General features: G+C 40.4%; 1 protein-coding gene across 2 annotated transcripts in view; it reads left to right on the top strand.

Annotated features, from left to right (window-relative positions):
* The window catches only part of AGPS (alkylglycerone phosphate synthase), a 161,280-nt gene that overhangs the window by 104,617 nt on the left and 40,749 nt on the right, over positions 1 to 15,914 (top strand). For both annotated transcript variants that reach the window (XM_018558082.1, XM_018558081.1), the window contains exons 14-15: positions 6,750 to 6,826; positions 10,428 to 10,540. In XM_018558082.1, coding sequence (XP_018413584.1) covers positions 6,750 to 6,826; positions 10,428 to 10,540 — 190 coding nt within the window. The remainder of the gene's footprint in view (positions 1 to 6,749; positions 6,827 to 10,427; positions 10,541 to 15,914) is intronic.

Here is a 15,914-nt window from a genome sequence, read left to right on the forward strand (position 1 = left end):
ATTTTACAGAGCTCAGTGCATAGCACCAGAAACAGGACATGTTCTCTCCTGTTTCAGATCAGTTTTGGATCCCTACCTTAAACTACCACCTACTTTGTATATGGCAGCTGTGAAGAGGTTAGGTTTTAGCATTTGGTGGGACAATGATGTTCTGAGATGCTGAATAATATGGCAGCCTATCTTCCCATTAGGGTACCTATAGATATAAGATGACTGTTACCCAGTCTGGCTTATTTTTGCCATGACTGGGTGAAATGTCTGTTGACAGCAGCAGAAAACCCAGTAAGCCATTCTCATGGAAACTAGGTGCCTCAATAACTGTTAAAGCAAAATTCCCTTTTGACTCCTGAGGGATTGGAGGTCCAGGTTCAATTTGTCATGTTTTGTCAATTGGAAGTTTTGACTTTCTTTTGGGCTGCTTTTGTCATTTGTAAATGACTTTAAATATATTTTTCTTTGGAAATGAGCTTCCTGTGCTCCCCCTCTCGTGCTCTATACTAGCACAGATGAATGGACATGATTTTGATGTACAAAATGTTTAGTGGTGATGGCAATAAACTATTTACAGTAAACTCCATTACGAAGACTAGAGCCCACCACCTAAAATTGCTGGAGAGAAGATTTAACCACAAGGGGTGTAGGGACTCTTTTTCAGTTAGAGAGGTCAAAGTCTGGAACTCGCTGCCACAAGCAGTGCTATCAGCTGAGAGTATTGAATCATTCAAAAAGCATTTAGATACCTTCCTCCAGAGACAGTAACATACAGGGGTACAGGTACTCTTCAAAACAAGATCACACAGGGACTCGTACACGCATATACATGGGCAATCACACAGACACACAAAGGTAAAACTTGATGGACCTGTGTCTTTATTCAACCTCAAATACTATGTAATAGACAAGCCCCTCACAGTGGTGTGGAAAAGCTAAAAAAAATAAATTTGTCCGAGGAGTAAAGTGGGGACCCAATCTACTTGTCCCTTATGACAATACACTTGTCATGATACAAAAAGAATTTTAACCAAAACCGTATTGAAGCGTGCTAAGAAGCACTTCTCATTGGTCAGCGCAGTCAGGGGACCAAGGAGTGCTTGCAATTTGTGAATTAAATTCAGAATCCATAGCGCAGGGTAATTCCATTTTCAAGTGAACTTACCCTTTAATGCACATTGTGCGAGTTAGTGAGCGCTGCTGCCTGGCTACCACGGTATATGCGTGCATTTATTTGCATGCAGATATCGAGAGTGGCAGGGTTGGTTGAAATTTTTTATTTTGTATTTGGTCTGCTCCCTGCTCTCCATCCTGAAACCATTTACGTTGTCCCGGGTCCCCTAGAAGAGTGGGGACCCCGAAAACCACAGCGGGGGGGCGGGCCGGGCCATAATGGGGACATAGACAAAGAGGCTGCTATACAAGTGATCTAGGCACTGTACAGCACCCCAGATTACTTGTACAAAAACGAGCGGCGGCTTCCCCTGCTCTACATTTAGCCCTGCTTGCCCGCAGTAGGGCTAAATGTAGAAAGAAAGAAAAACCCGCCCGGAATGTCCTGGGCGTCGGGTGATAGGAATTCCGCACCCCTGCCCTCATCAGGAGTGTCCTTATACAGACTTGATGAAAAATGGGGGGGTGTGTATGACCAGGTCTGTGAGAATATCAGGTGCACTGGGCAGGATGGTCAAACCTTGGTGCTGATAAGACAGCACAGTCATATTCTAACACACTGAACAACCGCTATAAAAGGAAGATAAAAGCAAAAATGAATATGAAGGCTGTTAGTACAATGTCTGTGACTTCATTTTGACTTCTCACTGGGCTCCACATTGCAGAGAAGAGCTATGCATGTGTTCTGTTTGTTGCATAAGCACAGAGGCAAAGTATAGAAGTTGGTTCATGCTGCATTACTGCACAGAGCAGGAAAAAATACACACAGGGCCCTGGGATATTAGTAAAAATACACATGCCTCTTGTATTTATTCAGTACTTAGTCTGGATTTCAGCTGATAACGAGATCTATGTACAGTTTTCATAAGCTCACTTGTGAAATCACTTTGGATTTCATAACACTACTCCCTAAGTCCTCACCATGCAAAGCATGTACTCCTGCGCTGGACATCTCCATGACTTCCCTACGTTAAAGTGACACTAAACTCAGGAGTTAAATCTTAACAATTAATGAATGTACCTTAACTATTAACAAAAATGAATCTTATTTGTGTATCACTCGGCTGTAGATCCTTAGAAAAACAACTCTGAATTGGTGCTGACACTGTCCTTCCTTCTGGAGGGTGGCTACTTTTGTTCCCCATGATCCCTGTGTGTTAAGTAGCCACTGCTCCAAGCTCACTCCCATGATGGACTACAATCTCAAAATAAATTAGCAAACTAAACTTAGTCCATTGCAGGAGTTTAGTTTGCCACAATCTCACATTTAGTTTTCTAATTTGTATTGGTATTGTAGTCCATCACGGAAGCAAGCTTGGAGCGGTGGCTACTTTACAACACACACAGGGACCATGAAGAACAAAGGTAGCCACCCTCCAGAAGGATGGACAGTGTCAGCACCAATTCAGAGATGATTTGAGGCTCTAAAGCTGAGCGATACACAAATAAGCTACATTTGTGTTAGTAGTTAAAGTACTTGAATGTATTTTTAAGATTTAACTCCGGAGTTTGGTGTCACTTTAAGACCTATCATTAGGTAAAGTGCCCAGTCTTTGACTCGCTTGCTCTGTTCCTGCCACCTTCGAGTGCCCATGGTATCTCCGCAGCACTCAGTTTTGTGCAGTGTAAAATAACCACCCAGTACAGCCCAATGTTTACAATTAAAGGTCTTTTAGCTCTGCATTTTGTTAACCTAATTACTGCCTACTTTCTACAACCGTGCAATGAAAAACCTGTATTTTTAGTCTGATGGTGCTCTTGCACACACTTGGCTGTGATGTACACATGATCAAGAAGTCTCCTCTACACCAGATCCATTAATGTCTGTCAATGGACATAAAATCTTGGAGCAGACTATAGTTCTGCTTCAAGATTGTAAGTGATTATTAATCACTGCACACAATAATACAAGAATCGGGGAATATTAAAGATATTACATCATATAACGTACTAAAATAAGTCCGTAATTAAATAGCATGAGCTTATTGGAAGGGTATATGGTGCCATTTTTATGTTTTTGCTAGTTATTTTCACTGACCCATACAATTATTCAGAATGGATCTCACTTCACGTGTTGCGTATTTATATCGGCTCAGTGAGTGATGTATTGATACCAGTGAATCGACGTGACAGCCAGGCAGCTAAAGTTTTTGAAGGAGATTAGAAGTTATAGTCCACATACTGTATTTCTCAGGTATTGTATAAGGCTGTGGGAGATGCAGGTTTCTTAGAACATTCAGAATTGTCATGGTTCTTATTTATTGCTTTATATCACTGTGCACACACCTCTGATATCATAAGCGTCCTAACAGATGTGAACTCATTAATGCTTATGGCATGCTTTAATAACATCTCGGCTAACCAATTACATGAGATAAGAAAAATAAAAAATAGAACTTGCATTTCGAAGTCACCATGCCACTACCAGGCGTACATGGGCATGTATGAGTCATGTTTTCTGAATTCAATAGTGAGCATGTGCATCAAATGCAGGCACCTCTAGAGGTTTACAAGAGTTTCCTGGGATAAAATATTTGATCTTCACTAGTTTGAGTAAGCACAAAACACAGCCTGTCTACAAGGGCCCTGAGGGCCACACAGTAACTGCCACAGAGCTGCATGTGGCCCTTTGGACACAGGTTGGGCACCACTGTGCTTTAGAAGGTATGAGCTTGCTTTACAGTGTATGGGAGTTTATTTTAAAGTTGTGAGCACTGTATATGTTAAGTACCGTATGCCTACTGGATTTAAATGTTGTGTATACACTGCATTTTGCAGTCTGCCTGTTATGCAGCTCAAACCATCAACGTGTATAAACAGATGCATTCTGTTTAACAGAAAAACTGATAATGCCAATTTTAACAAAACCCTGGCTCGCCGGTTCTGTGGTGTGCTTTACTAAACTGCTGTGGGCAGTATGGCATAGACTCTAACTCAGGGTGTCGGAGAACTGTTGATTTGCATATTATTGGCACTCCTAGAGCTAGAACCCAATAATGTATTCACAATCTATACAGAACTTTTAAAGCTTTTTTTTTTCTTTTCTTCAAACTACACGTTATATTGAGATCACATTTCTGTAAGAGCCCGTTCACGCTATATCCAGACCAGGGTGTTTTTTTTTTTTTTTTATCTACGCCAAAAATGCATACACACCAATTCCAATGGTTTTAAATTGGGCTAGTTCACACCATTGCGTTCAGCTCCAGAGCTTTTAAAAAAGTACAGCAGCATGCACTTTTTCATGCTGGAATGCACAAAAACACATGTAAATGCACCAGAACTCGCTTAAAACCCATGCAGAACCAATTCAAACAAAGAAAAAAAGTACCAAACATATAAAAAAGGCATCATAAAAGCACGGAAACGCATCCAGGTCTGCTCTGGAGAACAGCGCTAAAGCTTTTTTGCAGCGAATTCATTTTGGTTTGTTTAAATAAGGAACAGTACAAGATGCAGTAAGTGTATCCAATCAGAAGTCATCTCACACTCTGGGATGTGTAAATTGATCTAGAATAGGAATCAGTGAGTACATAATTTTCCTCCTAATAAGTTTTCCAGCTCTATTAACGACATCGGGGACGGAGTAAACAGCGATATCTCAGTGTTTGCTGACGATACCAAAATTAGGAGGGTAATAGAAACAGACCAAGATAGTGTAATATTGCAGGAGGACCTGGATAAAATAGGGGAATGGGCAACTATGTGGCAGATGAGGTTTAATGTCGATAAATGCAAAGATATGCACTTTGGGAGGAATAATAGGCAAATGGGTTATACAATTATGGTTATGCCGCTAGGGAAGTCGGAAATGGAGAAAGATTTGGGGGTCATTGTAGACCACAAACTAAATAATAGATTACAGTGCCAGGTTGCTGTAAGCAAAGCTAGTAGAATCTTGTCCTGCATCAAGAAGCGAATGTTTTGCAGGGATAGGTCTATAATTTTGCCACTTTACACATCAATGGTTCGGCCCCACCTGGAGTATGCGGTGCAGTTTTGGGCACCGGTCCACAGAAAGGATGTACTTGAACTGGAGAAAGTCCAGCGGAGGGCGACCAAACTCATAAAGGGGATGGAGGACCAGAGCTATGAGACACGGCTACTAAATTTAAACATGTTTACGTTGGAAGTAAGGAGATTAAGGGGGCACATGATTTTCATGTACAAAATGTTCCATAGTCATAGCAACATTAGCAACAAACTCTTTGAGGTTGGACTTGATGGACTTATGTCTTTATTCAACCTCAAATACTATGTTACTATGTTATTTGCAATGATACACAGAGGGCCATAAAAGACTTTATGTAAACCCGCCAATAAAGACTTTCATGTTTTACATCTGTTCATATGAACTGATGTTTGCTATTAAATTAGCTGATCTGCCATCAAATCTGTGATTCACTTGCCGATTTGCTTATCTGTTGTGTTCACTGCTATAAACTGATAAAAGATGAAATCTGATTGGCTGCTTTGGTTTAGTGGACTTTGCATATCGTCCTTTAACTGCTTTATATTTATAAAAAATATATATTCTGTATCTTACTATGAGGAACTTAAAGTGACGCTAAACTATTAACAAAAATGTGTCTTATTTGGGTATCACTCGGCTGTATATCCTCAAATCATCTCTGAATTTGTGCTGACACTGTCCTTCCTTCTGGAGTGTGGCTACTTTTGTTCCCCATGGTCCCTATGTGTGTGTTGTAAAGTAGCCACCGCTCCAAGCTCGCTCCCGTGATGGACTACAATCACAATACAGTTTAGCAAACTAAACGTGAGATTGTAGTCGTTTAGTTTGCTAATTTGTATTGAGATTGTAGTCCATCACCGGAGCAAGCTTGGAGTCGTGGCTACTTTACAACACACACATAGGGACCATGGGGAACAAAAGTAGCCACACTCCAGAAGGAAGGACAGTGTCAGCAGAATTCAGCGATGATTTGAGGATTTGCAGTCAAGTGATACACAAATAAAGTCCAGTTTTGTTAAAAGTTAAGGTACTTGAATTCATTTTTAAAAATTAACTCCTGCGTTTAATGTCACTTTAAGCTTTAGGCTAGGTTCACACCTAGGCAATTTATCACATGGATTTAGCCACGATATCGCGCAAAACACAGATTCCCATTAAAGTCAATGGGGCCTGTTTACACCCTTTGCAGTGCATCGCGCGGTCGAAATCGCTTGTCCCACAAAAAGGTGCTGGAGCTATTTTCAGACGTTTTGTCACACGGTTGTGGTCCCATAGACATCTCTGCATTCTAAACCGTGCAGTTTTTAAAGCAAAATCGTGCAAAAAAACAAAACTGAGTGAAAACAGCTAATCGCCTCAACCACCTAGCTGTGAACTTGTCCTTAGCTAGCATGGCTGCTGTTAACCAAAAGCATGTTTTAGTTTTTTTTCTGTTCACTGACTGGCCAGCTCTCCACTAAGCATTCATTTACAAAAGTGAAACTACTTCTTTTCCTTCATAAACTCCTTAAGAATACATAATACTCTGTTACAGGATGGATTAGCTGACCAGTCATTACAGCCGCTTGCTCATCAAACTTTTATTTATTTGTGCCTGCATCTTTTTTTTCAGGGCATGCTCTTAAACCTCAGGTGGCCTCAATTTTTACTTCATTTTTGGATGGCTTAAAAAAATTCTACATCACAAAGGTATGAAGTTTGGATTATACATCAAAATTGCTCACAATTTTAAGTATTTGTGGCAGTGATTTTTATATTCAGTACATTGTTTGTAGACTCCGTTACCGAAATGGTAGTAACCAGGTTCTGAAGCATTCCATGTTTTGCTCTACAGACCTGAGAAGTCCTGTTAACCCCTAGCTGTTGGGGACTACAGGTCCAATGATGTTGGGCAGGAGTCTTTGCCATTGGGGAGATTTCCCTTTTACTTCCTATCCCGTAGATACACAAAGAAAGGGAGAGGAACTCTCAAACTGGACTAATTTCTCTGGAACATTTGTTTTAATTGGAAGATTCCCCCTTTATTTGTTCTGACAAGTCATCATTTGGTTTTTTTCTTCGCTTTTAGTCCTGTGCCAGCCATCATAGAGAGCATACACTGTAGAACCAGCACACGATAATCTTCCAAAGAAATTCAAACTTTATTCCACTTGCATCCATACAAAGAACCACCGCTGATGTGTTTTTGCCTTACTCGGCCTTAGTCACAGCTATGACTAAGGCCAAATAAGGCAGAAACGCATCAGCAGTTGTTCTTTGTATAGATGCAAGTGGAATAAAGTTTGAATTTCTTTGGAAGATCATCGTGTGCTGGTTCTACAGTTTTTGAGCCTATCACTCCAGAAGAGAGTCATCCGTGGACCGAATGTGCATTACAAGGGCACATGATAGAGGGGAGCTGTGCGCTTTGTGTTTCTAATAGAGAACATATAGTAGAGTACATAGAGAGTGTAATTCCCCCGAGTGGGGACACACAGCATTGTAAATCTGAGAGTCTGGCCCTTCCCTACTCTTTTGAAGAAAAAAATGTTGGGCTTTGGCAGGGACCTCCTTAATTTTTTCTTTTTTGCTGGCTTTTAATTTATACTAGCATACAAAAGTTTAAAGCTTTCGGTGTGACAAAACGTGTTGAGCTATATGGGAAAAAAAAATGTGTGTACACCTGACCATCACACCTACATTGTTGGGATGTCCCATTCCCATTCTTTTGAGAAGACTTTCCACATGATTTTTGGAGCATGTCTGTGGGAATCTGTGCTTATTTAGCCAAAGAGAATTTGTGAGGTTGGGTACTAATTGTTGGAGGAGAAGACCTGACTTGCAATCAGCATTCCAAGTCATCCCAAAGATTGGGGTCAAGGTCCTGTGTAAGCTTCCTGTGTTCTCCCACACCAGATTCATGAAACCATGTGCTTTTGGAGCTGGATTTGTGCACAGGTTACAGTCGCACTAGAGCAGAAAAGGGCCTTCCCCAAATTGTTACAGCAAGGTTGGAAGCGCACAATTGTCAAAAAAGGCTTTGTATGCGGTAACATTAAAAAACCCTACACTAGAAACATCTGAACTAATTAATGCGTAGTGGTGCTTACATTTTTGGCCATATAGTGCATGACAAAGCTCTCAGTATGTAGGCAATAACACCTGTATGCTCCCAGAAACAACATATGTATTAAGCTATCTATGTAATTTATGACCACAGATGAGGGATTTTTTTTTTATTTTTTATTAAAACACATTTGCCCTCAAGCCACACCTTCACAGAGGGGACACCACAAATGGACCATTTAGTCATGGAGTTTGAGTGACACTATCAAGAATACAAACCTGTTGTCTTGTAAAAGCAGGAGACCAATTTTTCAAAGAGGTGCATTGTGTTCTGTAGCTACAAAGACAGTGAGGGAAATTTATCAAAACTGGAGCAGAACAATTCTGGATTCGTTGCCCATAGTAACCAATCAGCTCCTCCTTTTCATTTTGTTCAGTTAAACTTTGTAAATGGATGATGATTGGTCGGACAACTGCTCCAGATTCTGTCTGCTCTAGTTTTGGTGTATTTAGACTAAATACTCATCCTAACAGTGTATAGTATAAAATGATATATATTTCCAGTTTTCTTCAGTAGCTGATTGCAGGCTTTGCACAAGAGAAATGTAATGTGATTTGCTACATACGAATCACAAGGATGGCCAATAATCTCAGATGATCATGCAGTCCTATGTTGGTTGCAGTATGTGTTTCTTCTATTGCAAGTCACTTGTACTTGAACCACAGTAGTAACAATCTTTGGTTGCCTTCTATTACAATCAAGTAATCGCCCATACAACAGAGAAGTATTTTTCACATCTGAACTCCAGGCAGATGTAAAAGACAAATAAACGTAGCCCTAGTTTGTATTTATTAAAATAAATCGGTATATTTTTAAGTGCCTGAATTTGACTTAATCTTTTCCATTGCCCTTTACAGCAGTACTCATACAGGGAGATGGAGATGTAATACTGGGAGCCTACCAGGTGTTCTGCATGGAGAGTATGCTCAAAGGGAGCCATGCCGATAGGAAGAGAGAGCAGAGTGAAATCCCTCTTCAATCTGCTATGGCTCCTTCTATACCCAATCTGTGTGCTGTGGGAGATTTGCCTTCACTTCCAATGAAGTTAGAGGAAATCTGAAAGTCCTTTCTTAAGCTGGCCATACACCTAAGCTCCAGTATGTTGCTAGTCGGCCCCACTGGCTGTCAAAATACCTGAACAATCTGATTGGATGCAGGCATTGGTCAGGTATTTTGAGAGCCAGCGGGGCCGACAAGTAAGATACTGAAGCTTGGCCCAGTGGGAGATTCCTCCATCCACACATTTAGCGTAGATGGAGGAATCTGTTGCACTTTTTCCATCTGACCATAGAAAATCAGCAGATAATCTATAGGTGTATGGCCAGCTTTAGACCATTGTCCCCGAAGATTACTGTGATCATCTATACTGTAGATTTCCCCTCTGCTGTCTGGCTTGTGAAAAGATGTATTAGAGGGCAGTCAAACATTCAGGTAATTTGACCATTCTCAGGCATGTGTCAGCAGTTGGTTCAGTCATCCTTTTATGCCTATACACAGGGAAGGAGCAGCAAGATGCTGCCAATATTAAAGTGACACTAAACTCAGCAGTTCAATCTTAAAAATGCATTCAAGTACCCTAACTATTAACAAAAATGTAGCTTATTTGTGTATCACTCAGCTGTAAATCCTCAAATCATCTCTGAATTTGTGCCGACATGGTGCTTCCTTCTGGAGGGTGGCTACTTTTGTTCCCATGGACCCTGTGTGTGTTGTAAATTAGCCAACGCTCCAAGTTTGCTCCCGTGATGGACTACAATCTCATGTTAGTTTACCAATTTGTATTGAGATTGTAGTCCATCACGGGAGCAAGCTTGGAGCGGTGGCTACTTTACAACACACACAGGGACCATGAAGAACAACGGTAGCATCCCTCCAGAAGGAAGGATAGTGTCGGCACCAATTCAGAGATGATTTGAGGATTTAAAGCTGAGTCATACACAAATAAGTTACATTTTGGTAATAGGGTACTTGAATGTATTTTTGATTTTAACGCCTGAGTTTAGTGTCACTTTACATTATGGCAGGAGAACAGGATGTTGACCATCGTCTAGGGATATTTTATATACATTATACAGTAGGATTGGGCAACTGTCATCTTGTATGTATAGATTTCTTTAGCAGTGAAGCGATCAGGCACATTAACATTGTATTGTGATATAATATTTCACATGTGCTATTTTACAGTTTAAGGGCTTTGATCCGAATCGTCTCTGTGTAGCGACTTTGTTGTTTGAGGGTGACCGTGAGAAGGTGCTGCAGCATGAGAAACAAGTGTATGACATCGCTGCAAAGTTTGGGTATGTAGGACTTCTTTTTGTTTTTGGTTGTTTAATAACTGAATGACCACTTTTGCAGATAATGCTCTAACATAATGACAGACAGGGACTTCTAACTCATTGTTCACCTTCCCTTGCTATTGCCTGGTGATGTCAGAAAATGTGTTTTCATAAGTGCCAGTGGTAAGTGAAGGTACAAACCCAACCAGTTGCTACAGACAACAGATCTTCCTCTCATCTTTTTGTCCTGGTTTTCAGGAGCGGGTCCTGTAAAGATACATACACACTGGTAATTAACAAGGTATATAAAATAACACTCCAAATACTAGTACTGTTTAATTTGCCTTTTATTCTTATTAATAAGCAAGGCGTTATGTTTCATCAGGTATTTCTTGCATTTATAATGAACATTTGATAGGCATGAGAAAAATGCACATGAAATGTTTTTTAAAACTCTATAAATGCATTTAATATGTGCTTCCATAATTATTTATTGCTTACGCACTTGCATTGACTTTCTTTTGGTCACTATTTGCTTAGTAGTAAGATAGGCCCCCATCTCTCATGTATTCCCAGGACTGTAGATGGTCTGTGGAGACACCAAGGTGTTCACTGTGGGATGCCTAATATCCACAACTAGGTAATGGAGATAGTGGATTGCTAGCTTTGTGATAATTATGTTTAAAATATTGGAAGCTTGACGAATCAGTATGATGGTCTTACCTGAAGCTTTAAATGCAGTTATAGGCAGCTCTTATGGGAATACTCTTGACCTGTACTTTTATCATTTTTGGCCTTCCAATCAGTTGTTTTACAAAGCTTACACCATAGGAGTATGAAGGGAGACTTGGGATCTCATTACTAGCTGGATCCCCTGAAATCTATGGGTTCACTATGTGAGACCTGCTGAGTTTGTGTCAAAATGATAGCTACCAATAATTAATTTCTATTGTCATCTAGCAGCCAGTGCTGATCACCTTGACTCACAGGTTGGTTTGACCACCCTTTTTCCCTTGCGGAGTCCTAGAGCCTACAGAATGGCAGCACTTGAAGCAGGGTGTCCGCAAACTTTCTCAAACAGGATGGGAATTGTTGCATTTCATGTGCGAAACCCTATAGGACTAGAGGATTCAGACAATCATCTGCCACCTATGACCCTCTTATTGTCATCTGAAGACCGTTATTCCTATAGGCTGGTAGATGTGCTGCTGCCATGGTCCATTTGCCTTGGTCTTTCCTTATGCTCACTGCCTGCTTCCTCCAACCACCGTTTTACCAGGTCATGGACCCTTTTCAACACTACTTCCTACCTGAAGGTGAAGAGGGTCCAGAACATAGAGCCATGTGATAGAATTCATCACTTATCTCCACTTGAGACACCCAAATATGGAGGAACTCATGAGCATCCTACCCCACACAGCTAAGGGACAGTAAAGCTTTGAGGAATGAAAGGAAGGAAAATTGTATTTCCGTTCTTTTCTTTTTGCAGGTAGGTGGTTCTTAAACCTCAGGATTTCTGTTATTTGTGTAATGGAAACGTGTTGATTTTACTAGAGGAGTTCTTTTGTTTGTGTGTGTGTGTGTGTATATTCTGTCTATCCATTGTACAATCTGAGGTAATGATGGCTGTATATATTCACATTTAAAGATTCATATATAGAGAAATTTCTGACTTAATCATCCATTGGTATTGCACACATTTATTGCTCTACTTAACTGTATTCTCCAGCAGTAAAGAAAAATGCACCTACAATATTATACATGGAACTCCTACCGAGCGTCCTAATGACTATCGTTTCTGAAGTTCTGAGCAGCAGCTTGAATTGTACTAAGCGCCTCAAATCTGCGAATATGCATATTGCACCCTATTAAGCCTTTCCATGCTCAGGGCATGATTTTAGCCTATGCTTTGAAAATGTATTAAACGAACATTCATTTGTCCTGTGTCAGATACTGTGTTACAAGGGTGAGTGCTTTCACTCTCTTGTCGATCCGGTATATTAGTCTAAATGACATCGTCGCTTCATTAATCAACACCATGAGATCAGAGGTAAAGTGTTCAAGGGAGATATTGCTGTGGGGCAAATCGTTTCATTGGTCTATCATGACCTTGCTGCCTCTTCTGCCTGTGAGAGGATCTCTCCCAATATCTTAAATATAGCTTTCTTTCCCTGCGGAGAGTACAGCTGAGGCTGACAATGAGCACTTTCTGCAATGCCTAATGAATATTAATTGGCGGGAGCTGAACATGTTCAGAAAGTATAGTCCCTGATCAGAAAGGTTATTGTTATCACTAGTATGCAAGAAATATTTTATGCTGACACTTTTACTTCCTTGCTACTCTTATATTTATTTCCCTTTTTGTTTCCTGTGGCTTCTCCAAAACACTTTTTGTTACCTTTTTTTGTGTGGCACTTCTGTTTTTTGGTGATTTTTCTATACCTTTTGCTCAATTACCTTTTTTTTCTCCCCCCACTTCTCTTCAGCTCTGGTTATTTTTTTTCAGGGCTATTGCCTATATTATGCTCTTGGCTCATTTTTGTTTTGCGATTTTGCTCCGTCCATTGTGTGCCTTCTTGCCTATACATTGCACCCTTATGCTTTTCTTTACAGTCTTTGGGGTTTGTGTAATGAAATGTCTGCTAACAAGAACATTTTTTAAATCCAATCAGAAACTGCATTGTATGTTCAAACCATGAGCTTAAAATGAGAGCTTGGAGATCGGTTGCTCTGGCCATGGAGACCTGTTCTTGTTGGCACACTTTTTATACAAAAGCCACTTACCTCCTCTGGTTTGGCTTACGTTCTCACATCCTCTCTCATGCCTTTAAAAAGAATGTACTTTTTATTTTCAGTCTAGTTTTAATGCTGTAAGCATTTGTATAATTTAGTCAGGTAGATGCAGGTTGATTTTCTTTTATTTTTTTATTCACTTTGATATTTGTTTTCCCATTAATTTTTTGGCATACTGTGTCTTTCCATTTTCCCTTCTTACTTCCACTGTGTCAGAGTTGCTGCTTGTCATGTATTGATTCTATTTTGGTGGATAAAGACGGAGGAAAGTTAATATTTAATCCTTTTTGTGTAGCAACTCCAGCTTAGACTCCTGCATTTCTCTTAAAAAGGAAACTATGTAATCAAGAGGATTTGATAAATAGTCAATAGCCCACCCCCTGTCACTAATTGTTTTGTGCCGCTACAAAGGGACAGAAAACATTTCACTCCAGTAACAGGGTGAGTAATGATGGGGAGTTTTCTGTCCGTCTCCTTTGATGGATTACATGGCTGATCGATGGAAAGCATTTCAAATAAAATGGCACTGGTCCATCATTAGCACATCGGAGAGAAGAGAGATTTGATGGATCTCCGTTCGGTGACACCGATACACAGTTCCTCTCATCTTTCATGTGGTGCTGCTTGTACATCATGAAATCATTTTGTGTCACAAAGGGTGAAAGACTGCTCTGCGGGTAGGCAGTTATCCTGGAAATCAATCATGAACAGGCCACACTCATTTCCAGAGTAATTAAGATAATTATCTGTGTTTTTAATACATATATATTTATTTCACATGAGCAGACAACATTCTTGGCTGGCTATGTACACCAAGTTTATTAAAATAGCTTTCTGATTATCATGGGATACTGTTCTCTAATTTTATGTAATCTATTACCATTTGTTATTTAAAGAAGGGAAAAAATGCTTGGGTTAAATGCTGGGTACAACACTGAATAATATAGTAAACGGCAAGATAAGTTTAATGTACCTTATGTGTGTTACCATGGCTATTCATATAAATAACACGTGTGTCAGTTCCTAAATGCGCAGAGGGATTTTTATTGTTTCAAAAGTCATAATATTCTTTATATAATAATATGGTAATGTTTAATGAGGTTTAGCAACCAGTGTTCACCTTTCATCAGTTAACGGTAGTTGTAGTAATAAAGGATACGTTCGAATTGGTCACAGTGTACCTTACGTCAAAAAGTCCTTTGCTCTTTATATGTTGTCTATGTTCTATGTATGTAGACTTTTTAAAAGGATGGCTGCGGAAATTGTAATTTGCAGCTACAATTTAAGTTCCGTAAGTTGCAAGGTGGACCTCCATGGATTGGATTTGTTTTTTCCAGCACATCCCTCAGATGCTCGTTTTGATTGAGATCTGGAGAATTTGGTGGTCAAGTCAATGTCTCAAACTCGTCGTCATGTTCTTCATACCATTCTTGAACCATTTTTGCAGTCTGCTAAGGCACTTTATCCTGCCATCAGAGAATACTGTTTCCATGAAGGGTCAGCAGCAATGTTTAACTAGGTGGTACATGTCAAAGTAACATCAACATGATTGGTAGGACCCAAGGTTTTCCAACAGAACATTGCTGAAACCATCACACTGCCCTCACCAGCTTGCCCTCTTCCAATAGTACATCCTGGTGCCATCTTTTCCTCAGGAAAGCGACAAACATGCACCTGGCCATCCGCATGATGTAAAAGAAGACTTGATTCATCAGACCAACCCACCTTCTTCCATTGATCCATGGTCCAGTTCTGGTGCTCACTGTAGGCACTTTTGGCAAAGGATGTGGGTAAGTATGGGCACCCTGACCGGTCTGTGGCCTTGCAGCCCCATACACAACAAACTCCAGTGCACTGTGTGTTCAGATGCTTTTCTATCGGAATCATCATTAACTTTTTCAGCAGTTTGAGCTACACTAGCTCCTCTGTTGGATTTGAACAAAACGGACTAGTCTTCGCTCCCCATGTGCATCAATGAGCATTGGCCGCCATGACCCTATCGCCGGTTTACTGGTTTTCTTTCTTTCTTTGGACTACTTTTGGTAGGTCCTGACCACTGCAGAGAGGGGACATTCCACAAGAGCTGCAGTTTTGGAGTTCCAGGTACTATTGTAATCAGATAATCAACGTTATTCACTTCACCTGTTAGTGGTCATAATGTTATGGCTGATCAGTGTACATAAAGTGATTTCTGCATGCCTGGAGAAGACAACTGGCTTCAGGGCTTGTCCGGATTATGTCCAGACCAGAACAGTTTGTTCCCGGACCAAAAAGTATCCCAATGTATCCCTATGGTATTTCTGGGCTCTGTTCACACCAGCACGGCCCGATCCAGACAAGACAAAAAAAATACTGCTTGTCTAATTTTCTCTGGTCTGGAACGCAAGGAAACGCATACAAATTGCATGCGAACGCACTGGACCACAACTGAAAGCCCATTTTAAGTTACAAAAAAAAGCTCTAGGACGCGCAAAATCACAGTAAAAACACAGCAAAACGCAATGCACAGTGTTTCAGATCTGGTCCAGAAAATGGTGTGAACATGGCCTTAAAGGAGGCAATAATAACAGGCGATGTATGTATGTGTGTATATATATATATA

This window comes from Nanorana parkeri, unplaced genomic scaffold (assembly GCF_000935625.1).
Source record: "Nanorana parkeri isolate BGI_ZX_2015 unplaced genomic scaffold, ASM93562v1 scaffold319, whole genome shotgun sequence".
Classification (NCBI taxonomy): Eukaryota; Metazoa; Chordata; class Amphibia; order Anura; family Dicroglossidae; genus Nanorana; species Nanorana parkeri.